Source organism: Hevea brasiliensis, chromosome 11, assembly GCF_030052815.1.
Source record: "Hevea brasiliensis isolate MT/VB/25A 57/8 chromosome 11, ASM3005281v1, whole genome shotgun sequence".
NCBI lineage: Eukaryota > Viridiplantae > Streptophyta > Magnoliopsida > Malpighiales > Euphorbiaceae > Hevea > Hevea brasiliensis.
This window is the reverse complement of record NC_079503.1, coordinates 98814160-98838555: the sequence shown is the minus strand read 5'-3', so window position 1 is coordinate 98838555 and position 24396 is coordinate 98814160. Positions and strand designations below refer to the sequence as shown.

The following is a 24396-nucleotide window of genomic DNA, read 5'->3' as shown; positions in this document are numbered from 1 at the left end:
TATTATTTGAGCCCTTTTACAGATTGGGTAGGTCCTAGGTACAGGGAAAATTCTATCAAATTTTCGGCAAAACCTAGGTTGACTCTTTCAAAGTTTTGTTTTAGGTAAATATTAATCAATTTGTAATGTAATTACTTAAGTGAGCTGGGCCAGCTTTCCTCCTCTGTCCAGCCGTCACAGTGACTTGTGAAGTACTATGAGTAGATATTGATTTTATTTATAATTTCAATACTATTGTTATTATATGTTACAACATACCCATGCATCACTTATAGATATATATATTAGCTACTATAGGCACGCTTTATGTTGCATATTTACTTGATGGTTTGATGGGGGTGTCGCCTAGGGTAATTTGGAGCTGTGTGCATGTGTTGGCGTGCGTGTGGTGTATTGGTGGTGGATATGGGTAGGACGGGCAAATCAGCTTGAGTTAGTCTCACTTGGGGCTTGGTCCTTTTGTGATAAGTCGGAGTGAGTACAGCTTTGAGTTGGTCTCGTTGACCCCCACACTTGTATTGTAAGAGAAAGTCCCGCTTAAGTTGGTCTCGCTGGCAGGCCTTGGATTAAGAGAGCTGTTTAGGAGATCAACTCTCATATTATATTTATACTGATGTGACATATGGGCGTGTAAGTGCTCCAAATTATTCTTTGTGTGAGTATTGTTGAAATTGTTTGAAATTGATGATCTATGTTGATTTATACTGCATTTTATTCTTAGGGATGCATTAATACTAGATAATTATAGAAATTGTATGTAGAATCAATATCTTACTCTATGAGTCGAACGCTCACTCCTATTTACCCTATTTTTTTCAGGTTACATGAGAGCTTATTCTTGTATTTAACTTGCTTCTTACCTAGCAGGTCTACTAGTTGTTATTTTCGTATTTTGTATTGTTAAATTTGAATTCTAGATCTCCTCATATGTAGAGTCATTTTATTTAGCTTGGGACTATAAAATTAATTATTTTGGGATTGTAACTTATTAATCTATATATGTGTAAATGTGTGGATGGATGGCTTGTTGGATGAGGGAGTTGGACTCCCATTTAATTTCATAATGATTTGTTGATGATTGTGAGGGAGAGTTGAACTTCCCATATATATGTATATTGTGATCACAGGTCGGGTGAGCTAAAGCTCCCTGTTAAATGGTTCAACATTGAGCTGATTAATAGTTAGGTTTACTACGAACTTTGAAGGCTTTATACTGAATCAAATCTTAGTGTCAATCCGACCCATAAGATCAAATATTGACATTAATAGTGAAATTAATTTGAGTTACCAATCAAATACTAATATTTAATTAACAATTATATAAATTTCAGAGTTTTTACTAAACTTAAGAATTTTTTTCCAAATAACCCTTTTTTTTTTTTTTACAATACAAAGATTTAAAATCTAGACTCTTAGTCATTATAAGGATGTTATGGCCACTGGATTATATTCATATCGCGTTTAATCGATTTATCTAGGCTCCCTTTAAAAAAAAAAAACAAAAACCCTCTCTCTCGTGGGTTGCTACATGAGTCGCGTCATTCTCTTGTAATCTTGTAATCAGCCAAACGGCCCAAACCGCGTTTGCGAAAAGAGTCAACGGCTCTGATTATTCCCTTGAACAGTAACCTCCCGTACCGGTCCTTTAAAAGCCCGCCCGTTCTAGGAAACCTCCATAAAACACCAAATGTGGAGAGCCACCTGTCCTTCTCTTTACTCTCTAGTGTAATAGGAAAAAGAAAAAAAAAAAAACCCAAAAAAAAAAATCAAAGAGAGGCGAAGAGGGAGAAAGAAATTTCCTTTTTCGCAGACATTTGAATATATCCTTCACCCTCCCCGATTTGAGTCGTAATAATGGAGGGGGTAGGGGCGAGACTTGGGCGGTCCTCCACTCGATACGGACCGGCCACGGTGTTCAATGGACCGGTGAGGAAGTGGAAGAAGAGATGGGTCCACGTTTCCCCATCTAACAACAACAACAACAATCACTCTCAAAATCACCACATCCCCACCAACACCAATGCTGCCACTAACGGTAATAACGGTTCTCATCTCCTGCTTTACAAGTGGACCCCATTAACTCAAAGCAACAAGGACAACGCCAATAACTCTAATGGCAATAACGCCAATGGCGACAAGAATTCCCTTAAGGAAGACGTTACGTCGCTGCCGGAGGAGCCTCCTAAGCGTAAATTCAAATATGTTCCGGTATTCTTTGGTTCTTGATTTGCCTCTCTCGTTTTATGCCTTTTCCTTTTTTATAAGTTTTGGGGATTTGCTTAAATTGGCTTTTTTCTGTGTGTTATGGTCCTTTTTCTTTTTATATATGTTTGGAATGTGATTTTTCAAGTTACTGATGAGCTCGAATTCTGTGTTGTTAAGTTGCACTTTTAAGATCTGTGTAGGTGGGTTCCGTGTGAACAGTATATTAGGGCTTTATTTTCGTAGTTAACTCGGTGAATTTTATTGAGCTTTAAGGAATTTGGGAAAACTTGGGGCATTTTGAGATTTTTTGTGCGGTTTGGACCACGTAGCTTGTTGCATTGATTTTTACCTCTAGATGATTTTGAGGAGAGCGTGTGGTGCTAATATTTAGTTGCTACCATGCGAGGCCATTGTGGACAAGTGGACATGATAGCAAAGAAATTCACCTTCTATAGCTTTTTTATGTGTAAATTCATAGATAAGTCTCCTTCTGGCATTTTATGCATATCCCTTGTGTGTGTGTGTTTGTATATATATATATGTATATATTCAAATTGCATTTAGTTTGTGTTGGCTGTATCCTAAACCTGCTTAATTTCACGGGCGTTGACTATTTATGAAAATTATCACATATGTCGGATAATTTGGCATTGATGTGGCCTTGGTGTCTAATTGAGTTGAATGGCAAAAAAGGAGCCATATAGCTGATCCCAACTAGTTGGGATTAAAGCTTAGTTATTGTTGTTGTTGTTGTTAAATAAATTTGAGCTGTCTAGTTATAGGTCTAGAACTTTTGAAGGATGGCACTGGAATGGAAAACCTTACATAAATTTTACATCTAAAGTACCATGGAATTTGTATTTTGGAAACTGGTGTTGTTAGATCAGTTCAGTCAATGCATCTACCTTGTACCGTCACTTGTTAGTCAACCAGTTGCATTTCATGCATTAAGTCCTAATGGAATTTTGTCCCCTTCTGCTGATTGTTATGTTGGATTCAGATATCCTTTTTTAATTGTTTTTCATGCTTCAGAAGACAGCATAACATGGAAATGAGCGCTTGTTCAACTGGGGATGAGTTGATATGGTCATGTTTATGTTGATCACTTGATCTACCATGGCTTTCATTAGTTATCTGCTTATGCTTAGTTGACTGCTGAAAACAAAAGGGTTCAAAATGGAATGTTTCTGATTACTGGATAAATTAAAGCAGATTTTGATCTTTTTGAAGGAAGAGATGGCGGTTTTGGTTTAGGTTGCTCCGGTAGCACTCATGGTTAAATTGAATTTTGATTTTGTAACATATTATCAAATTAGATTTTAGTCATATTATCATCAAAACTTGGAAAACAAATTAAAAGTCTTGTTAGGGATGCTAAAGGAAGCAAACCTATATTCATGAATTGGAATGTTTGGTTTGATCAACAATCATAATCAGAAGATTAATAATTTGATCAATACTTGCATAGATGCAATGGTTCACATGAACAATATTGATAAGTTTTATTCCATCTTAGTGGACTTGTGTACTGCTGGAGTTGTGTCTGGTGTGGAAATGTGTCGAGCAACATTATTTCCAGCAAAAAGAAGATTTTTTTTCCCATTATTTTGGATCTTTAGTAACCATGCCTCATTTGCGTGAAATTGTTGGACATGGGAACTTCAAGCTTCAAGTTGAAATGGGGGGATTGGGTTCTAATCTTACATTGCACAACAATGTGGCAAAATTAAGGTTTCCATGTCACTTTTTTTTAACCAAAATGCAAGTTATAGGATTATTGTTTTTTTGTATTTATCCAACCTTGAAAGATCTGTTCTAGTTCATCTGGTAAAGAGTTAACATTGTTTATTGTCAAGACATGGTGTCAAAGGGGTTAGCATATTCACATGTTGGTTTGCATAAATATTACCTTCTTAATTTCTTGAGTAGGTATGAGCATACTGCAGAAGTAAGGAACATAAAAAGATTATGCAGTGAAGAATTTTGGGCTAGTTCATCTATAATATATTCATTCTGAGCTTGGATCAGTTCATTATCTGTTTGTTCTAGAGTTTTTCTTTTCTTGGTTGTTCCCTTGTTGGTTTTTGTTTTTTTGGGGGTTGGGGAGGAGGAGGGGGTGGCGTTGGGTGTGTGTGTGGGGGTGGGGTGGTGTTTGGGACACTTTAGTTTGAGCTTTGCAATGGCTTGAAGGATTGTTTTATTTTAGCTTCCAATGAGAGTACTTGTTGGATGATACCTTTTCTTTAAATGTAAGAGTTTGGTCCCATGATATTCTGACAGTTGTCTGAATGGCCAGAAATACAAAGTGCCAATAGATATAGTGGTATAAACATATCAAAATGAAAATTAAGATGTTTTTTATGAAGCCAAATCATCTAGTTGCCCTTTTGTTGTGAGTTGTATTTGATATGACTTCGGAATGTACTTGAATTACCTGAAAAAGGAATAAGCCTCTTGAGGAGATCTTATATTCATAGCCATGGAAATGATGAGAGATGTGATACAATTGTTGAGGGAATTTATAAACTTATGCATATAATCATTAAATCTGGAGCTGGACTTTTGGCTGTGTATTGGCCACTTTTTATAGAAATGCAGCTCCAACAACTTTGTCCATCATTTGTTTATTGTTATTCAATTGCATATGCTTTTTTCTTGTTAATTTGCATCAAGTGGCAGTGGATCATTATTAGAATCTGGAGATGTAAAGCCACTGTTTATGTAAACCAGTGGAGAAAACTGATATGGAGGAAATATTATGGGACTTTGAGATCTTTGTGCTGTACTGCCACGGAGATTATTGATGAATCCTGTGTGATCTGGTCATACATCTCATATCTAGGACTAGATCCCTTTCACTTTCTGTAGAGAAAGGAAATTTTCTGCTAAAAGACTAATCAATACCATCATCATTCTTCTAGCCCTTCAAGGAATTTTGCTCGAATTATGACATGAATATGCCATTATCATGCATTTGACGCAGTTGTGCTGATGGAATTTTGTTGATGATGCTGGTCCCATACTATTTTAATATTGATGCTTTTACTTCCAAGGAGCTTTGGAAGATCTTTCTTTTATTTTATTAGTATGTGGTTGACCATATAGAATTTATTTTATGATTAAATTCTGTTCTCCTGGTTTTAGACCGAGTTGTACTTTTGTTATAGTTGCTGCTGTGGCTAGAAATATTGTGAAACGTAAGTAGAGATTTAAAGGAAAAAGACTATTTGTAGGATATATGCTTTTAGGGCACTTCTCTACTTCATGCCACTGTTTTACATGTCATTATTTTAGGTTATGTATGATATGGTGGATGTGATATCCTTCATAGCGGAGAATTGTTGAACTTATGCCAGATAATTTGGTTTTTGATGTGGCATGTAGAATTCAGTGGTTTTAGTATGTCAACAGTTTTGCTTTAACAGATGGCAGATTCTGGTTTTAAGCTATATCTGTTCACCTCTATGGTGGAGGCTGTTAATGAAGGTATGTTGATTTTTTAGGGTAAGTTAGTCCCAAATTGGTGCGTAATTATGCATCTTCATTTGTTTTGTGTGGTGGCGGGAGAAAGATAATTGTCTAAGGCACAATGCAGCAACCTTAATGTTGTATTAAGGCTACTTACCCTCATTTGGAATCAAGATGATTTGAAAAAATGTTCTCTGCTTTGACATGTAGTTTTTCATATTTTTTAAGTTTCCCTGCTCCAGCATGCGAGTATTGCTGGAAATAGACATGTTTAAGTTCTAAATCTTGTGCATTATTACCTAGGCATGATATTACCTTATGAAAGTGTTTTTCATGCTCTAGTGCATCTTTGTGTGTGGGGCGGGGTGGGGAAGGCAAAGGCTGATGATAAGTATTACTTGTTATACCCAAGTATAAGCTCATGTGTGTGTTATAATGTACTACTTATCTTATATTCTTTTGGGTTGTTATTGAGCCAAGGTTCAAAACTATTTTCGGTGGTTTGACAATGTAGGTTTATTTGCTAGAGGAACAGAGAGAAGAGGCTGCAGAGAAGGTTGAAGACGAAGCTAAACTGAGTGATACTGAACCAATTGCAGTGGAGCCAATTCCAAAGGGTGATAGTTTTGATGAGAAACCTAACATTAATGACGTACCTATGGAAGAAACTCAGGTAATTGGTTAATTTTATGTTCGACTCCCCTGTTCCACTGTTGTTCCTTCTCTTTGAAGATGCCTTTTTATAAAACACAAAGTGATTCATTCAGATTGATTTGTTGGAAGGTCTGTGTGGAGTAATGGAAAAAGATATCTTTTGCCTAAATGACATAATCATAATTTTCTTTGAGATGGAAGACCTGTTAAAAAGAAGAAGATTTTGCTTTGAATTTAAGGTGAATTAATGGGTATTATAGTTTGTGAACTCTTCTTTGGCTTAGACTACAAAATGAGATTGCCCTCTCTCTTCGCTAAAAAGCACCAATCTCAGATGTGAGTGGGATTTGATTTCAAGTTTTTGGGACTCAACGCCTAGAGATTATCAGCTAAGCTAATTCTCTTAGTGAGACACCCCTTAAGCTATTTGACGCTTGCTGTGTTTACAATTTCATATCATCCATCTAATGTTAGCTTATGAACTTTTATGTCAGGATGATAGTCAAGTGATGCGACAAGATCTGAATGAAAGCACTTTGGATTTGAGCCTGGGGTTAAAGTCGCATGATGACAACTCGGATTCAAAACCAGATCAGTTGAGAGATGGGCAGTTGGAAAGAGTGAACTCAAGTAGTGTTGGAACGTGATTGGAGGTTTTCCCTAGATTACTTGACACAGCATATGAGAAGAAAACAGCCTATTGTTTGTTACTGATTTGGAGTCAATTTTCTCTATGATTTTCTATTTGGCCACCAACTGTATTAGGGAAAATATACTCGAGATTACAATGACTTTTTTTTTTTCCCCATTATTGAACAATTGATATTTTTTTCCTCGCTTATTTCATTTGTTCCTCTGGTTTTGATGGAATACCTTTTGAGATTGGAGAGCTAGACAGATAAAGGCATAAAGCATGTTTTACTAGGATCAGATGGTGCTCAGTTGCCCATCTTGTCAGTGCATGTTGGAAATCTCTCCCGTTTAAGATTGGTGCGGGTGATAACTTGCTTATCGAATCAATCGTTAATGTCATCCATTTTGCCTGTAAAGGTTTGCAATCTCGTGCAGGTGCTGCATTTGATAGCCTACATTCAAGGAAACATTGGAACATTGCCCATGAAGGTATTATGCAAATTCAAAGAGCACATGAAGGTATTATGTAAATTCAGAGAGTACATTGGTACCCTCATGCAAATTGCACCTAATAGCTATGGCCTCCAAACATTGACAGACTCATGAGTCAATTGATTAAGGAGTCGATTTTGAACTTAAAATTATTTACTCAAAAGGACTGCGGAGACTAAATAGAGGCATCTGTATAAGACTTTATTGGTCAATTGATCACTTGACAGTTCATAATATCCTTGCAAGCACAATAGTCAACAACCACCTACAATTTCATCATAGCGTATTGTAGCATCCAAAGCCCCAAAGGAATGAAAACATCAATCACATAATGAAATGTTGAACTAATTTTTAGGCAAGGCAAAGTAGCTTCAACACTGCAGGGCGCAAAAAGAAGTTAAGCAAATTTTCGTCATCATTCTTTTGCAGCAGCAGCTTCTGCATCAGGAAAGTAATCATGCCTGGAAAAGTGGAAAACAAAATTGTAAGTTTCTAATGGAGATATCAACTTCATAGGCAATAGCACATCTGAAAAACTATTACAGGAAGGAAAAAAGTGTAGGATGATTTCTAATAAATTTAGATGTATTAAAACTATAACCATTTAGGCTTAATACTTTTCATTAGGATTTAGGAGATCTCAAGTTCAAATCCTGCTAGGATCAAAGTGGGGAGACTTGTAGAAAGAGGATGAGATAGCACCCAATTTTGCATGGACCAAAGGAAGAAGAAGAAGAAGAAGAAAGATGTTCTGACTGGCATATATGCCAATGGCTACAAAGCATCAGCACCACCAATTCCACATGGAAACATAATAATAATGATGATAATGATAATGATAATAATAATTTGTACAGAACTTACTGTAATTTGCGTGACAGTTGGTAGAGGCCTGTTGCAGCCATTGCAACGTTTACACTAAATAGATTCCAGTTTTTCTGCATTTCAGATCAAAGATAAAGAAGAATAAAAATTAACCAAGATTTCTCCAAGACAATAAATTTAAACTCAGCAATCACCCACTTAAATGATTTGGACTAAATTATCATGACTAAGATCACCAAACAAGCAAGTCAAACATGTGCAGACAGCTTTGCGTGAAAGATCAGCTTGCAGAAAAGATAATATTGAAAAGTAACAAGAACGATACATATTATAACCAAAAGCTACGTAAATGCGCATTACATGAAAGAGATATAGAAGCTGCCCCATCAGAAGATATACAGCTTCAAAAGAGCATTATATGACACTGTCAAGGCACTGCATTATAACAGTTTTATCACACTATAGCCTTGCACTTCATCAATGTCAAACTTACCGGTGTGATTACCGTGCTGTAGCGTGACCATATAAGTCCAGTGGCAGTAACCGCTGAAACCAAAATGCAAGTATAAGGTTACCATATTTCGATATGAAAGAAGAATGCTAGAATTAACAATAGAAAGCTTTGCTCTCAAACATATACTACTTTATGTAAAATAAATGTGACATTATGTGTACATGTCATGCACGTTAAGATAAGAGAGATGTACAGACACATGAATTACAAGATAAATGCATGCGAGAAAATGGGAAAACATATAAATACAGTTATGAAAATTAGTAAAGATAATACGTTCATACCTATTTGCTGAGGATATGAAAGTTTTTCAGGTGGTTTAGAGAAGTCGGCAATATTTGCTATGCTGATGCCCCATTTAAAAGTCGGTGCCCAAAAGTGAACTGCAATTGATTTACATAAGTGGCAAATATTTAACACAATTTGTGGTCTCAAATGGATGATAAGAATAGAAAGTAAAGGCATCCCACGCTCATATATTATCATTGCTCGTTTTCTCACATCACAATTTACATGATGAACAAACGAAATTCTAAAATGAACTACATAAACTATGATTTGAAGCATTTGGGTTCATATAATGGACTCTAAAGCTCCATTCTGCCACGATAAAGGCTACTATGATCGCTCAATTTATATAAGCTAGTTGAGCTTGGCACTTGTAGTTGTAGTTCATCCTACCCAAGATTCCGCATCTAGATTCTCACAAAAGGCTTTTTTTTTTTTTCCTCAATTCTCTAAATTTTAATGGCAATGAACAATAGAAATGAATTGGCATAGATACAAGTCCAGGAACAAATTAAAAACAGGGGAAAAATTGAACCATAGAAACACAGTAAATTGGGATTAAAAAAAAAAAAAGAACTAGGAGTGAATAGAAAACAACAAACGGATTTGACTTGAAAAAGAATTTTCGAAGGAGTTGCAGATCATATAAATCAATCGAAAGCGATAAAGAGTATTACATCATTAAAAATAAGATATTTTTATGAATATTTTCTGCTCATCAGAGATAAGGCTTTTAGCGATTCATAGAATAAAAAAATCCAAAGTAAACCATCAGAGTTAACTCACTGGTTTTGGGTCCGGCTGGGTGATTCCACAGAGCTTGTAATTTGGAAGCAGCCATGAATTCCTCTCTCCGTCTCCGGCTCTCTCTGGCCTCTGCGTTAGTTTGGTAGGAAAGATTCTCGTGTGGTTGGCTCAGTGGCTCAAAGGTTATAATTGAAAGGCAGTCTACCAATCACATGATGCCATGTCAGGGTGGTGGACCCGGGGAGTTTATTCTTACCCGTTGACCTGACGATACACTCTCTAATCAAACGCACCGTTTCATCACATTTTTTAGGGAGGGAATTTAAGGACCTGGAGACCGCCAGACCGGAGTTGCAGACGAGTGAGGTGCTGAAGTGAAGTCGACAACTCCATCAATGGATTCGTCGCAGACGCAGACCACATCGTTGCAGCGACTTCAAGATGTGGAAAAGGTATTTAATTTACTGTGAGATCTCAATTTTGAATTTTAGAAGAAAAATGATAAAAATTGATGAAGATTTAAATCTATATTTGTTTGGGATGCAGAAAATAGTTAGGGTTTTGGAGCTGGCAGGAGGAGTGATGGATGAGCTGGCCAATCCCACCGGTCCTCGAAAAGAATTCATCAACAACCATTGCAGTGAGTTCATGCATATGATCAAGGTCTCGCTACTTGAAATGATTTTATTTTCTACTAGTTAGGCTTGAAATGAGTTTGTTTTGATTCATATTCCGGTGCTAAATAAACAGGGCATCCAGTCCACTCTACGCGATGAAATCAAAAGTGCATGCGAGTACCGTCCATTTGAGAAGTGTGATTACAGTTATAGAATTTCCAATGAAATCTGTTGTAAGAAATTGGAGCATGTTCTTTCGCAATTGGATGCCATGAAACAAGCCATCGATCAATATCATGATGCCGTTTGAGGGATAAGAAGGAGATGCATGTCATAGCTCTTATTATAAGTCACTGACCTTTATTCCTCCTTTCCTCATGCAACTGCCTTTATAAATTTCAGCAGTTATCTTGGCTTTATGCAGCTGATTATATTGGATCCATAACTTTCTTTTTGGAGATTGGTTGAGGTCTTTGGATCCCGAATATCGATATGATCATCATGTTTCTTTTTTATAGTTCATCTAAAACTAACCCCTTGTTCAATTTTTCTTAGTGAATGTTATGTGCTTGCGAATCTGCCTATATAACTTCTCATTTTGGATATTTGTGTTCCAGTTTTGATTGGCATCCTCAGTTAGTTCCACAGACAAATAAACCTCTTCTCTGTCCTTTCCTCTGTTCCATTGCAGACTAGTATTGTTTATTCTCTCTCCCTCTTCTTCTCATTCTTTTTCCTGGTTGGATTCCTTTTTCTATCTTTGTCCTAATTCTCATCCATGAATAGTGGAGTTAAACTCATGAGGGACACTGCCTGAATCCTGGCAAGGTATCTGCTTATAGTTTGTGTTTTCTTATAGATTGTGTGTGGTCCAGATTTACAGGATTGATGAAGTGTTGAACAGTATTGAATCTCTTCAGCCTTTGCCAATTATGGATCTAGAAATTGTGGTGATGGTTTGAGAAAAACTGGTTACGAACTGTTAAATTCTCCCAGTCATCAAGTAAGGGTAAATTTGGACTCTTGATTGATTGATTGTTTTAATTAGCTTGGCTTAGTGCATGGCCCCTGTCATATCTTCCAGCAGATTTGATTTGCATTTTCAATTATTCTCTTATCCTATATATCTTCTGGAGACGCAAAATGGATGACTTAAGATGCAGTTTATTGGGTTCGCCCAAATTAGAATTGAAAGAAAAGACAATAATAATAAAAAACATCGATGATATGAAGATTTTCCTTCCGGATTCAAGGATTGAGCGACGTACTCTGGCTTCACTATGTGAAATGAGCGAAACCTTCATCTCAGATCGTTCTCCAGATCAGATTCTCTAAAGCTTGCATATACGAGGCACCACATCAAATGAGTTTTGTCATGCTAGTCATCTGACCTACGTATAAATATCCTTTTTTATTTCAGAACAGATAATTGCCGATGGTGATCTTGGCATTTGCAAGGCAGCTCTATTTTATTATCCCTTCTTAATTTGATAGTTTATCTAGATGAGAGTGGCCCTCTATGTTATCAAATTTGCAAGTCTTTGCCTCTCTCAAATGGGGCTTTTGTGTCTGCAGGCCTTTCACCTCTCTCTCTCTCTCTCTCTCTCTCTCTTGCACACACACATACACGCATCAGCAGAATGAATAGGATATCTGATTTGTCTGGAAAGGTTTTTTATCGAAACGGTGCGTCTGACCTACATAAGCTTCACTGCACTATTGTTGCTCAAATCTTCCAAAATCACTCTCGCCATATACTTCGCCCCTACAGCACCGCTTTTGTCCGAGAGCCATCATAAAATCATACACAACAAGCTCAATAGAATACAACGATATATAGGCACTTGTCACCTCACGTTTTTGAGTTTCGAGCTCTAGCAAGATGGCTTGACATTGAGCTTTGCTCTAGTGCGGGAGCAAGGTCCTTAACGGTGGCATGTTGTGTAGAAAGCCAATGTTGCTAGTTTCCCATGGCCTTAGTGTTCGTTTAAGGATGTGTCTGTTTTTTTTGTCACGACCCAACCTATGGGCCGGACCGGCACTAGGACCTGGGTCAGCCTAAAGCCCCCGCGGCCCGTACTAAGCCTAACTATTTATTAACCCAATTCTAAGGCCCATTTGGGCCCAAATTCAAGAAAACAAACAGATAAAGTCTGGCCATAAAATGGACTTTTCAACGGGGAGTTTTCGACTCACCCGACCTGTAAACACAATAAATACTCAATTGGGGAGCTCAGCTCACCCTCTACATACTCATCAGCATAAAAATAAATGGGAGCTCAGCTCCCTCATCCAATCCATCAAACATGCATAGAATATTAAGTTTACAGGTCCAAAATAATAATTTAGTTTATAGATCCAAATCAAATAAACATTTCTAACACATGCGAAAATTGTAAGATTTAACAAGTTTATACAAACATTAGTAATCGACCTGCGAGGGCGAAAGCAGGTTAACCTCAAAAATATCCTCCTGTGGCCTGGAAAAATTTTTGAACAGGAGTGAGCGTTCGACTCTGTAACACCCCAAAAATATTAAATTTATGAGCATTTTTGGTATTTTAATTTTATTTAAATTTTAGGAATTTTTTTGAGATTTTTCGGATTTTAAAAATCGGGTTCGATTTTCCGAAAATATAAACTTTGATGATTTTTAAAAATTAATTTAAAGATCACGTGGCAAAACTAAAAATATATTTGCAGTCTACGTATTTTTCTGAGTTTTCTGGAATTTTTTCAGAATTTTTAGACCTCGTTTTCGGTCCCGAGGCAGAGTAAAAATTCAAAAATTTTGTATTTCGAATCGAACCGGCCGAATCGAACCGGACCGGATCGGACCGCTCGAATCGGACCGATCTTCTTCTCTTTTTCTTCCTCCCGCGTGCGTTCCTTCCTCCTTCTCTCTTCCTCGCGTTTTCTCTCTCCTCCCCACCCCTAGCCGCCACCACCGCCTTGACCCGACGGCCGCCGCCAGCCTCCCAACAGCCGCCTAAACGGCCGAAAAACGCTGCAAACCCTCTGCTGCCGATTCAGCTTCCCGCCAACCGCCGATCCGGCCACCAATTGGACCGGTCTTGTGTCCAAAATCATCTACTCGCGAGAGCTTTCCATAGACACCAAGAACGCCAAATCCATCGAGCGGTTTGTCCGATTTTTGCTCGGAAGATTTTAGCCCATTTCAACTTTTGGGCTAGATTTCTCGAAACCGTGAATCCCACGAAAACCGAGGCTACCAAAGACGCTCCACTGCCGAGAGCTTCGCAACGACATAAATTTCGAATTTTTCTGACACCGTTTTTCGGTGGGTCCCACGGAACTTCGCAGTGTTTTTCCAAGCATTTAATGAGCTTAGAAAATTCTGAAAATTTTATGTACTAACCCCCGTGTTATGGGCTTCGTGTAGGTATTCTCGATTCGCGGAAATTCGACAATTGACCAAGATGCGCAAATTTCGCCGCATGATCCGCACGGAAAAGTCTCCGAATTGGACCGAGGTTTTGGTTACCCCCCGTTGTCAGACGTCTCGAGTGCGTCCCCGAAGTCGGAATCGGCAAAGGTAAACCCGAACCTTGTTTTTACATAATTTTCTAGTGCTTAAATAGGGTTAAAAATCCGTAAAATATTCGTGGTAGCTTAGAAAATTACGGTTCTTTTTGCAATAGCTTAGTAATATTGCTAAGGACCGCGGGGCAAAGTTTTATAATTTTTAGAGCTTGTTTGGATAGTTTTTGCAAGAATGATCAATAATAAGGACTAAATTGAAATTTTGCGTATTGTGATGGATGACTGATTTGATGGGCCCAGGAGGGGCTGTGTGATATGGTTGAGTTGTGGATATATGGATTGTGAGTATAGAAGTGTGTTTTGAACCCTTTTGCAGGTTGGGTAGGTCCTAGGTATAGGGGAGATTCTGCCGGATTTTCGGCACGACTTAGGACGTAATTGGTCTTTTTTTTTGTTTGTATTGAGTCAGATTGTATTAAATAATTGTAATATAATTGTCGTGAGCGATGCCTTTCTTCCTACGCCCAGCCGCCACAGTGATTGTCGTCAAGTCTGTGAGTAAAATATTAATTTTAATTGTAATTTCGATATTATTATATGTTCAACATGCCCATGCATCACTTATATGCATATATTTATGTAGTTAAACTCTAGGCACGATTTATGATGCATTGATAAATGTTAAAGTGCCATGATGTTGTTGTGGTAATTTGGAGCAGTGTGCGTGCGTTGGCGTGCGTGTGATGTGGTGTGGACTATGGATAGGACGGGTAATCACGGCTTGAGTTCTTCGCTGGGACCCGATCCTTCGAGGGGTAGTCACGGCTTGAGTTCTTCGCTGGGACCCTCGATTTGGCTTATTAAGCGAAAGTTCGGCTTGAGTTCTTCGCTGGCACCAGGTTGGATTTAAGAGAGTCAGATAGGATCAGCTCCCATATGTTATGATTGATGCTACAGGGTGCGTGAGTGCTCCAAATTACCTTTTTGATGTTATGATGTGAAAATGATGTGGATGTTGCATTTCACTCTACAAGGTGCATTAGTTTTAGATAGTTATAGAGATTATGGTTAAAATTGATATTTTACTCTCTGAGTCGAACGCTCACTGATGTTCAATATTTTTTTTTTCAGGCTACAGGAGGATTTTATTTTGGTTAACCTGCTTTTCTCCTTCGCAGGTTGTTTATCAATATTTGTGTAATTTTATTTACTCCTAGAATTTCCGCATGTGTTAGAAGTATTTATTTGATTATGGTCTGTAATATTATTATCATGTTGGACTTGTAAACGTATATGCATGTTTGATGGATTGGATGAGGGAGCTGAGCTCCCATTTATTTTTATGAGGATATGAGTATGTGGAGGGTGAGCTGAGCTCCCCAATTGAGTATTTATTGTGTTTACAGGTCGGGTGAGTCGAAAACTCCCCGTTGGAAAGTCCATTTTATGGCCGGACTCTGTCCGTTTGTTTTCTTGAATTTGGGCCCACATGGGCCTTAGAGTTGGGTTAATGAACAGTTAGGCTTACTACGGGCCTCGGGGGCTTTAGGCTGGCCTGTGTCCTAGTCTTGTCCGCCCATAGGTTGGGTCGTGACAAATGTGGTATCGAGCTTAGGCTCCGCATTCCTAGGAATGTTGTCTAAAGTGTTGGGAAGAGTCTACTAGAGTCACATGCGGAAATATAGGGTCCACATTCGTCTTGCATTGTCATCTTTGCTTCTAGTTTCGCTCCATATGTTATGAATAAATATGAGTCTATAGAGTATGTAATGAGCGATTTGAATTTTTGTGGGCTAATCTGTGAATTTCGTGAAAATGCGTAGAAGCGGAGAGCCGCCATCGCACTGTAACAGATGTGCCGACGAGGTGTCGACAGATGAGGCGCCGCCCAGGAGGCGGGGTAGGAGGCCTAGAGTCGCTCAAGTAGAGGAGCAACACCCCAGACTGAGATCGATCCTTTATGGCACAGGGTCCCATGGACCCCATGGCAGCTACTCTAGCTGGGTTGCAGAGGACCATTGATATGATGGCGCAGTATATGGTCCACCCTCCACAGCAGCAGCAGTCCACCGCACCAAGAGAGGAATCTTACAAACAGATCATAAATTTCAAGAAGTTGGTGCCTGGTACCTATGATGTGTCAGACGATGCATATCGGTTTTTGGATTCCTGCAGACAGGCAGGAACAGAATTACAGTTGACTGATAGAAGATTGATAGAGTGTATGCAGCATGTCATGGGGCCTATGCCTAGACAATGGATGAATGACTACGTGTTACCCCGGATGGAGGGTTTGACATGGGCTCAGTTTGTGGAACTTTTTATCAATCGGTTTGTGCCAGAAAGCTTCAGAGATCAGAAGCAGTGGGCCTTTGAGGCCTTAAGACAGAATGGCAGGTCTGTAGACGAATATGCTACAGAATTTCTGGAATTGAGCAGATATGCCCCTGCAGCAGTAGCTACAGAAACTATGAAGGTGAAGAGATTCCTAAGGGGGCTTGACAGGAGGTATGCGAACCTAGCCATGATGTCTGATCAGTCTTTTGACGTGGTAGTTGATCGAGCTAGACAGATAGAGATCAGCTATGCTGCGGATGACAGCGGGAGAGCCAAGAAAAACAGAGCAGAGGGTTCCTCAGGTGTCCCTTCCATGGGTACTCCAGACAGTGGTGGCCAGAATAATTACAGAGGAAGAAGTAGGAACAAGAAGAGTGGTTTTAGACACAAACCTCGAGGATTCGCACTGTGGTACGGATCCAGGTCACGATTGTCCAGTTCAGATCCTCCTTGGCACCTTGTGCACAGTGTGGAAGAGGACATTCAGGATCTTGTTTGATGGAATCAGGAGTATGCTTCAGGTGTGGCCAACCCGGTCACTTTGCTAGAGAATGCCCCATTTTCAGTGAGCCACAGATGGGGTCACAGGGTTCTGTTGCAAATGTTCCTCGCCAGTTGTATCCGGGTACTTCCAACATGGCAGTAAATGGCCGAGGACAAGGGCGTGGATTTGGAGGCGGTCAGAGGTAGAAGTCGATATCAAGGTTTTGCCACTCGTAGGGGTCAAGCTGAGTTTTCACCCCGACCCACCAGATGCTCGGGCTTCCAATGCGGTTGTATGGCGTGTATTCTTCCTGTCCATTCTTATGAGGCTCGTGTTTTGATAGATCCGGTGCTACGCACTCATTTATCTCCCCGTGTTTGCCATGAGGTTGGGTAGAAACCCTACAACTTTAGAGTGACCTTTGTCAGTATCTAACCCACTTATTGTCATCATAGATGTATATATGTTTTTTCCAGGTAGCCCATTGGTAGTGGATGGAAAGATCCTCCCCAGACTTGGTTCCTCTACCAAGAATGGATTTTGATGTAATCCCGGGATGGATTGGTCACAACTCACTATGCCACTTTAGACTGCAGGAACAAAAAGGTGTACTTCCACGTACCTGGTGTGGAAGAGTTTAGCTTTGATGGTGATAGGAGCGTGGCTCCATATAATTTGGTGTCAGCAATTAGTGCTAGAAAAATGTTGAGGCGTGGATGCCAAAGGTATTTGGCATTGGTGAGAGATACATCTGTAGAAGGTGTCAGCATGGAAAATGTTCCTGTTATCAGAGAATTTATGGATGTCTTCCTGCAGGAGCTTCGTGGTTGCCACCAGAAGGAAAATAGAGTTTTGCATTGATGTTGTGCGGTACAAACCCCATATCGATGCCACCTTACAAGATGGCACCAGTGAATTGAAAGAGTCAAGGAGCAACTACAGGAGCTTTTGGACAAGGGTTTTATACGTCGAGCACTTCACCGCGCTCTGTTCGATTGGTTCGAAATAAGGATGGGTCATTGAGGTTGTGCATTGACTATAGACAGCTGAACAAGGTGACTGTGAAGAACAAGTATCCACTTCCTCGGATCGATGATTTGTTTGATCAGCTCCAAGGAGCTAGATTCTTTTCCAAGATAGACCTGCGATCAGGCTACCATCAGTTGAGAATCAGGAATGAGGACATGTCCAAAACGGCTTTCAGGACAAGATATGGTCATTATGAGTTCTTGGTGATGTCTTTTGGACTCACTAATGCACCAGCAGCCTTCATGGACTTGATGAACAGGGTGTTCAAGTCATTTTTGGACCGTTTTGTCATCGTATTCATAGATGACATTTTGGTATACTCTCGGACCGAGGAAGAACACGTGTGGCACTTGAGGATGGTGTTGCAGACGTTGAGGGAGCACCAACTATATGCCAAAATGTGAATTTTGGCTAGAAAACATCTCATTTTTGGGACACGTGGTTTCTAGTGACGGCATTCAAGTGGATCTCAAGAAAATTGAAGTTGTAACTGATTGGCTTAGGCCTACAACAGTCACTGAGGTGCGAAGTTTTCTGGGTTTAGCTGGCTACTATAGGCGTTTTGTACAAGATTTCTCCAGATAGCGGCTCCCTAACTAAGTTGACCAGAAGAATGTTCCATTCATTTGGACAGATGACTGTGAGGTGAGTTTCCAGAAGCTTAAGGAGTGTCTAACCACTGCCCCTGTGTTGACACTACCTGTGAGTGGTGAAGGATACACCGTGTATTGTGACGCCTCCAGAGTTGGCCTTGAAGGAGCGGAAGCGTGAAAAACACAAGATTATACCATTGAATTCAAAAATTTTCACCTAGGGTCACATGCACCATGCAAGATTTATTTTTATCTATTTAATTTCAATGATAAACAACATATTAAAACTCTTTTAATATGTTTTTGGATCTGTATTTGCCATTTAAGATTTTAAAATTAATCAGATTAATTTTAGAACCCTAGATTAAATCAAGAACGATTACACTAACCTCTTGATGTGTTTGAGATTCGGACACCGGATGTTGTCCCTCTAGCTTGTCCACACCAAGAACACCTATGGCAGCCCTTGAACAGCTTCTAAAGCCTTTTCTATTAATTAGAAATTCAAGTTCTGCCTTTTAAGAGATTAGTGATGTAAACAGTACACTAGAAACAATTTCTAGTGGTCTTAATTCAAGTGATTGATGGCTAATCTCTTGGAATTGATGAGAGATGAAGAGAAATAGCTGAGAGGCTCAAAGTGGCGTGACATATGAGAGGAGAGGCTGCTAGTTATGTTTTCTTTTCATAACCACACTTAAATAGCTAGGTTAACACATTAAACCCTAGCCACATGTCACCATTTGATTAGCTCTAGGTTTAAGTGACCCAATCACATTGTGCCAAGTGTCAAACCTATATTTAATCTTGATTTTAATCATCTTACATGATTAAAAAAACATTTGGCAAGCTTATGTGCAATGCCATGTGTCACCATCTCATGGTGCCACGTGTCGCACTGTGAAATGAAGAAAATGCCCATGTGTATTAATTTTGAGTTCTTAACCCAAAATAATTATTTTCTTCTTCTAATTAATTTATATCAAATATAAATTAATTAATTAATCTCTATTAATTAATTTCTCATCAATTAAATTCATATTTAAACACTTTAAATATAAATTTAATTTATACTACACATCCAATAATCTAGATTTGGTTTCAAGTCATGCTAGGACTTTGCAATTTAATTGCAAACCAAATCTATTTAATTAATCAATTAAACTCTTTAATTAATTAATTAAATCATATTTAAATAGGTGATAACTTGTGTATGTGTGTGACTTACTAGGCTCATCACTAATTGGCAATGAGACATGATATCAACTCTTAATATCATCGTAACTCTTTCTTACCATAAATGATTTCTCTAAATCATTTAAGGAACCTCATAGACCATGGTTAAAACCTATCATATCATGACATGGCAACCCAATTAGTAATAAGATTTACCTTAAATGAACCTATAATCATATGTTACCATGCACTAGAATCTCTCTACAAAATCCCAACTCAAGCTGAGTCATGGTTTATGTCAAACTCCATTTGCTATGAATATTATGTTCTCTTTTAATTCCAGTTCTTGATTAAAAGATTTTCTCATCGTAAACTCTTTTCAATAAATCTATCTGTCTGGCCAGAACTTGAAACATCAAGAACAATTAAATGACCATATGATTTTATCTCTATTTACTTAGAGGAACACATTCCATCTTGATCAACACCTACCTCCATATATAACTAGCAGAGCCAACACATGCCCATATACCCATACACGACAAGTATGAAAGCAATATCAAACTCAAACTACCTATATACAAGATAACCGTGCTATCTCGTGTCTAAAGATTATATGCACTGATATGATTTATGACAAAACATTGACAAGAGTAAACTCCATGTGCTTGTCATAAGTGTCACCGTTCGCCTACTTATCATTTATAAGTGCCTATCATGTTTGTTATATGGCATGAGACTCACCATTCCATCTTATTTATATCTCATATAAATAACTTGGGAACAAACATGAATACAATCTTTCTGGATAAGTCATGTCCTTATTATGAAGTATCCTTGATTGTGAACCTATTTATGATACTTTGTGCTAGAAATATTGTCACTCATATTCTTAACAACTTAAGAATAATATTTCTAACAAAATATCAATGGACCTTTTCTATTACACATAAATATATTATGTAAACGGAAAAGTGGAAATGCCTTTTATTAATAAAATATATACAAGATACATACTAAATGATATGCTCTAGGGCATACTACTAACAGGCCTAGGGTGTGTTTTGATGCAGAATGGAAAGGTAGTGGCTTATGCTTCGAGGCAGCTGAAGAGGCATGAGCAGAACTACCCCACCCATGATTTGGAAATGGCAGCTGTAGTCTTTGCACTTAAAATCTGGAGACACTACCTGTATGGTGAAGTGTGCGAGATATACACCGACCACAAGAGTTTAAAGTACATCTTCCAACAGAGGGATTTAAACTTGAGACAGAGGAGATGGATGGAGCTTCTGAAAGACTATGATTGCATCATCCAGTACCACCCTGGAAAGGCCAATGTTGTGGCAGATGCCTTGAGCAAAATCTTCACATTTCAAAAGAGAAGAGACCACCGATTCAGAGGTACATGAGTTGATGGATCAAGGTTTAATCCTAGATCTTTCGGATGAGGGGTATTGTTGGCTCACTTTTCGGTGAGGCCGGACTTGAGGGACAGAGTTAGAGTTTCCAGACCAACAATTGATGAAGATTATAGAGAGAGTACAAGGTGAAGGTGGTGAGTTTGGATTTGCCAATGATAGCGCCCTAGTACAAGGTTCTAGGATATGTGTGCCCGATGTAGACAACCTCAGAATGAAATCATGCGAGAGGCACACTACACATCCACCTGTGTTCCACCAAGATGTACCATGATGTGAAAGATAGCTATTGGTGGGATGGCATGAAGAGAGACATAGCGGACTTTGTGTCCAAGTGCTTGACTTGTCGAAGGTGAAGTTTGAACACCGAGACCGTCGGTGAAGTTGCAAGAGCTCCTATCCCGAATGGAAGTGGGAAATGATCACTATGGATTTTGTGGATTACCTCGTACCACGCGAGGATATGATTCGATATGGGTAATTGTAGACCGCTTGACCAAATCACCACTTCTTAAAGACTACATACTGTGGCACCTACATTCGAGAAATAGTCGATTGCATGGAGTTCCGGCTTCCATAATATCTTCACTTCTCGGTTTTGGAGAAAGTTGCAGGGGCACTTGGCACACGATTGAACTTTAGTACGGCTTTCCACCCTCGAAGGACAATCCAAACATCAAGACATGCTTCGCATGAGTGTTTTGGATTTTGGAGGTCAATGGGATGATGAGCTAGCTTTGGTGGAGTTTGCCTACAACAACAGTTATCACTCCAGCATAGGAATGGCACCCTATGAGGCACTATATGGAAGAAAGTGTAGGTCTCCTCTGTGTTGGACGGAAATGGGGGAAGCGAAGGTGCATGATGTAGACCTAGTGCAGTACACTTGGTAGTTCCTTTAATCGAGAACGATCGAGGACAAGAAGAGTTATGCACCCAGACGGAGGGATGTGGAGTTTGCAGTGGGCGACTATGTATTCCTGAAGGTTTCTCCAATGAAGGGAGTCATGAGATTTGGAAAGAAGGACAAGTTGGCACCTCGGTATATCGGACCTTTTGAGGTTACTGATAGAATTGGAGCGATTGCCTACGGTTGGAGCTACCACCCAACCTTTCTCACGTTCATCCGTGTTTCACATCTCCATGCTCAGAAATACATTCCGATCCTTCTCATGTGATGTGATAGAGCTAAAAGAGAACTTGACATTTGAGGAGCAGCCTGTAGCCATAGTGGACTACCAAGTGAGACAGCTGAGATCAAAACAGATACCTATGGTTAAGGTTTTGTGGAGGAGTCAGTCAGTGGAAGAGTGCACCTGGGAGTCAAAACGGGACATGCGTAGCAAGTACCCTTATTTGTTCAATGTATAATCATGTGCTTTATTCGCTTGTGTAAAATTCGAGACGAATTTTCTGTAAGGGGGAAGAATGTAAAACCCCACAAATATTAAATTTATGACCAATTTTGATATTATAATTTTATTTAAATTTTAGGAATTTTTTTGAGATTTTTCGGATTTTAAAAATCGGGTTCGATTTTCCGAAAATATAAACTTTGATGATTTTTAAAAATTAATTTAAAGACTACGTGGCAAAACTAAAAATATATTTGGAGTCTACATATTTTTCTGAGTTTTCTAGAATTTTTGAATTTTGGACCTCGCTTTCGAGTAAAAATTCAAAATTTTGTATTCGAATCGAATCGAATCGATCGGATCGGACCGTCGAATCGGACCGGTCTTCTTCTCTTTTCTTCCTCCCCGCGTTCCTTCCTCCTTCTCTCTTCCTCGCGTTTTCTCTCTCCTCCCCACCCCCGGCCAACCACCGCCTCGCCGCCCAAACCGCCGGAAAAAACGCGCGCTAAATGCCCCCCGATTCCCGCCAAATCCGATCCGCCACCAATTGGACCGGTCTTGTGTCCAAAATCATCTACTCGAGAGCTTTCCATAGACACCAAGAACGCCGAAATCCATCAAGCGGTTTGTCCGATTTTTGCTCGGGAAGATTTTAGCCCATTTCGACTTTTGGGCTAGATTTCTCGAAAACCGTGAATCCAACGACATAAATTTCGAATTTTTTTGACACCGTTTTTCGGTGGGTCCCACGGAACTTCGCAGTGTTTTTCCGAGCATTTAATGAGCTTAGAAAATTCTGAAAAATTTATATACTAACCCCCGTGTTATGGGCTTCGTGTAGGTATCCTCGATTCGCGGAAATTCGGCGCAAATTTCAGACGTGGAAAAGTCTCGAATTGGACCGAGGTTTTGGCTACCCCATTGTCGGACATCCCGAAAGTGCCCTAAGTCGAGAATCGGCAAAGGTAAACCAGAACCTTATTTTTACGTAATTTTCTAGTGCTTAAATAGGGTTAAAAATCCGTAAAATATTCGTGGTAGCTTAGAAAATTACGGTTCTTTTTGCAATAGCTTAGTAATATTGCTAAGGACCGCGGGGCAAAGTTTTATAATTTTTAGAGCTTGTTTGGGTAGTTTTTAAAAAATGATCAATAATAAGGACTAAATTGACATTTTGCGTATTGTGATGAATGACTGATTTGATGGGCCCAGGAGGGGCTGTGTGATATGATTGAGTTGTGGATATATGGATTGTGAGTATAGAAGTGTGTTTTGAACCCTTTTGCAGGTTGGGTAGGTCCTAGGTATAGGGGAGACTCTGGGATTTTAACCACGACTTAGGACGTAATTGGTCTTTTCTTTGTTTGTATTGAGTCGATTGTATTAAATAATTGTAATATAATTGTCGAGTGAGCCTTCTTCCTCCGCCCAATTGTCGTCAAGTCTGTGAGTAAAATATTAATTTTAATTGTAATTTCGATATTATTATATGTTCAACATGCCCATGCATCACTTATATGCATATATTTATGTAGTTAAACTCTAGGCACGATTTATGATGCATTGATAAATGTTAAAGTGCCATGATGTTGTTGTGGTAATTTGGAGCGTGCGTTGGCGTGCGTGTGATGTGGTGTGGACTATGGATAGGACGGGTAGTCACGGCTTGAGTTCTTCGCTGGGACCCGATCCTTCGAGGGGTAGTCACGGTTTGAGTTCTTAGCTGGGACCCTCGATTTGGCTTATTAAGCAAAAATCCGGCTTGAGTTCTTCGCTGGCACCAGGTTGGATTTAAGAGAGCTGTATAGGGGATCAGCTCCCATATGTTATGATTGATGCTACAGGGTGCGTGAGTGCTCCAAATTACCTTTTTGATGTTATGATGTGAAAATGATGTTGATGTTGCATTTCACTCTACAGGGTGCATTAGTTTTAGATAGTTATAGAGATTATGGTTAAAATTGATATTTTACTCTCTGAGTCGAACGCTCACTCCTGTTCAATATTTTTTTTTTTCAGGCTACAGGAGGATTTTATTTTGGTTAACCTGCTTT

The 24396-nt window shown here is 39.1% G+C and overlaps 3 protein-coding genes and 1 long non-coding RNA gene across 4 annotated transcripts; 3 read left to right on the top strand and 1 right to left on the bottom strand.

The window, feature by feature from the left end:
- Positions 1-1684: 1684 nt before the first annotated feature.
- LOC110654482 (uncharacterized) lies at positions 1685-7168 on the top strand. Its single transcript, XM_021810489.2, has 3 exons — positions 1685-2208; positions 6188-6346; positions 6822-7168. The coding sequence occupies exons 1-3, from the start codon at positions 1855-1857 to the stop codon at positions 6972-6974; spliced, it is 666 nt and encodes a 221-aa protein (XP_021666181.2). The 5' UTR covers positions 1685-1854; the 3' UTR covers positions 6975-7168.
- Positions 7169-7628: 460 nt separating this feature from the next.
- On the bottom strand, positions 7629-10019 carry LOC110654484 (mitochondrial pyruvate carrier 4). The gene is made up of 5 exons (XM_021810491.2): positions 9866-10019; positions 9076-9174; positions 8771-8823; positions 8317-8390; positions 7629-7913 (listed from the first exon to the last, which is right to left on the bottom strand). The coding sequence occupies exons 1-5, from the start codon at positions 9918-9920 to the stop codon at positions 7868-7870; spliced, it is 327 nt and encodes a 108-aa protein (XP_021666183.1). The 5' UTR covers positions 9921-10019; the 3' UTR covers positions 7629-7867.
- A 96-nt stretch (positions 10020-10115) lies between these two features.
- On the top strand, positions 10116-10988 carry LOC110654483 (mediator of RNA polymerase II transcription subunit 11). The gene is made up of 3 exons (XM_021810490.2): positions 10116-10278; positions 10373-10489; positions 10577-10988. The coding sequence occupies exons 1-3, from the start codon at positions 10222-10224 to the stop codon at positions 10751-10753; spliced, it is 351 nt and encodes a 116-aa protein (XP_021666182.1). The 5' UTR covers positions 10116-10221; the 3' UTR covers positions 10754-10988.
- Positions 10989-14459: 3471 nt separating this feature from the next.
- Positions 14460-15337, top strand: LOC131170491 (uncharacterized). The gene is made up of 2 exons (XR_009141208.1): positions 14460-14501; positions 15079-15337. It is a non-coding gene; the product is annotated as an uncharacterized LOC131170491 (long non-coding RNA).
- The last annotated feature ends 9059 nt before the right edge of the window (positions 15338-24396 follow it).

What these genes read in the sequence shown, in the direction of transcription:
- LOC110654483 (XM_021810490.2), top strand. Translation starts at nt 10,222, where the DNA reads ATGGATTCGTCGCAGACGCAGACCACATCGTTGCAGCGACTTCAAGAT. An exon ending in GACTTCAAGATGTGGAAAAG is followed by an intron (nt 10,279 to 10,372) that starts GTATTTAATTTA and finishes TTTGGGATGCAG; the next exon opens with AAAATAGTTAGGGTTTTGGA. An exon ending in AGTTCATGCATATGATCAAG is followed by an intron (nt 10,490 to 10,576) that starts GTCTCGCTACTT and finishes CTAAATAAACAG; the next exon opens with GGCATCCAGTCCACTCTACG.
- LOC110654482 (XM_021810489.2), top strand. Translation starts at nt 1,855, where the DNA reads ATGGAGGGGGTAGGGGCGAGACTTGGGCGGTCCTCCACTCGATACGGA. An exon ending in GTAAATTCAAATATGTTCCG is followed by an intron (nt 2,209 to 6,187) that starts GTATTCTTTGGT and finishes TTGACAATGTAG; the next exon opens with GTTTATTTGCTAGAGGAACA. An exon ending in TACCTATGGAAGAAACTCAG is followed by an intron (nt 6,347 to 6,821) that starts GTAATTGGTTAA and finishes CTTTTATGTCAG; the next exon opens with GATGATAGTCAAGTGATGCG.
- LOC110654484 (XM_021810491.2), bottom strand. Translation starts at nt 9,920, where the DNA reads ATGGCTGCTTCCAAATTACAAGCTCTGTGGAATCACCCAGCCGGACCC. An exon ending in CCCAGCCGGACCCAAAACCA is followed by an intron (nt 9,175 to 9,865) that starts GTGAGTTAACTC and finishes AATCAATTGCAG; the next exon opens with TTCACTTTTGGGCACCGACT. An exon ending in ACAGCACGGTAATCACACCG is followed by an intron (nt 8,391 to 8,770) that starts GTAAGTTTGACA and finishes TCTGAAATGCAG; the next exon opens with AAAAACTGGAATCTATTTAG.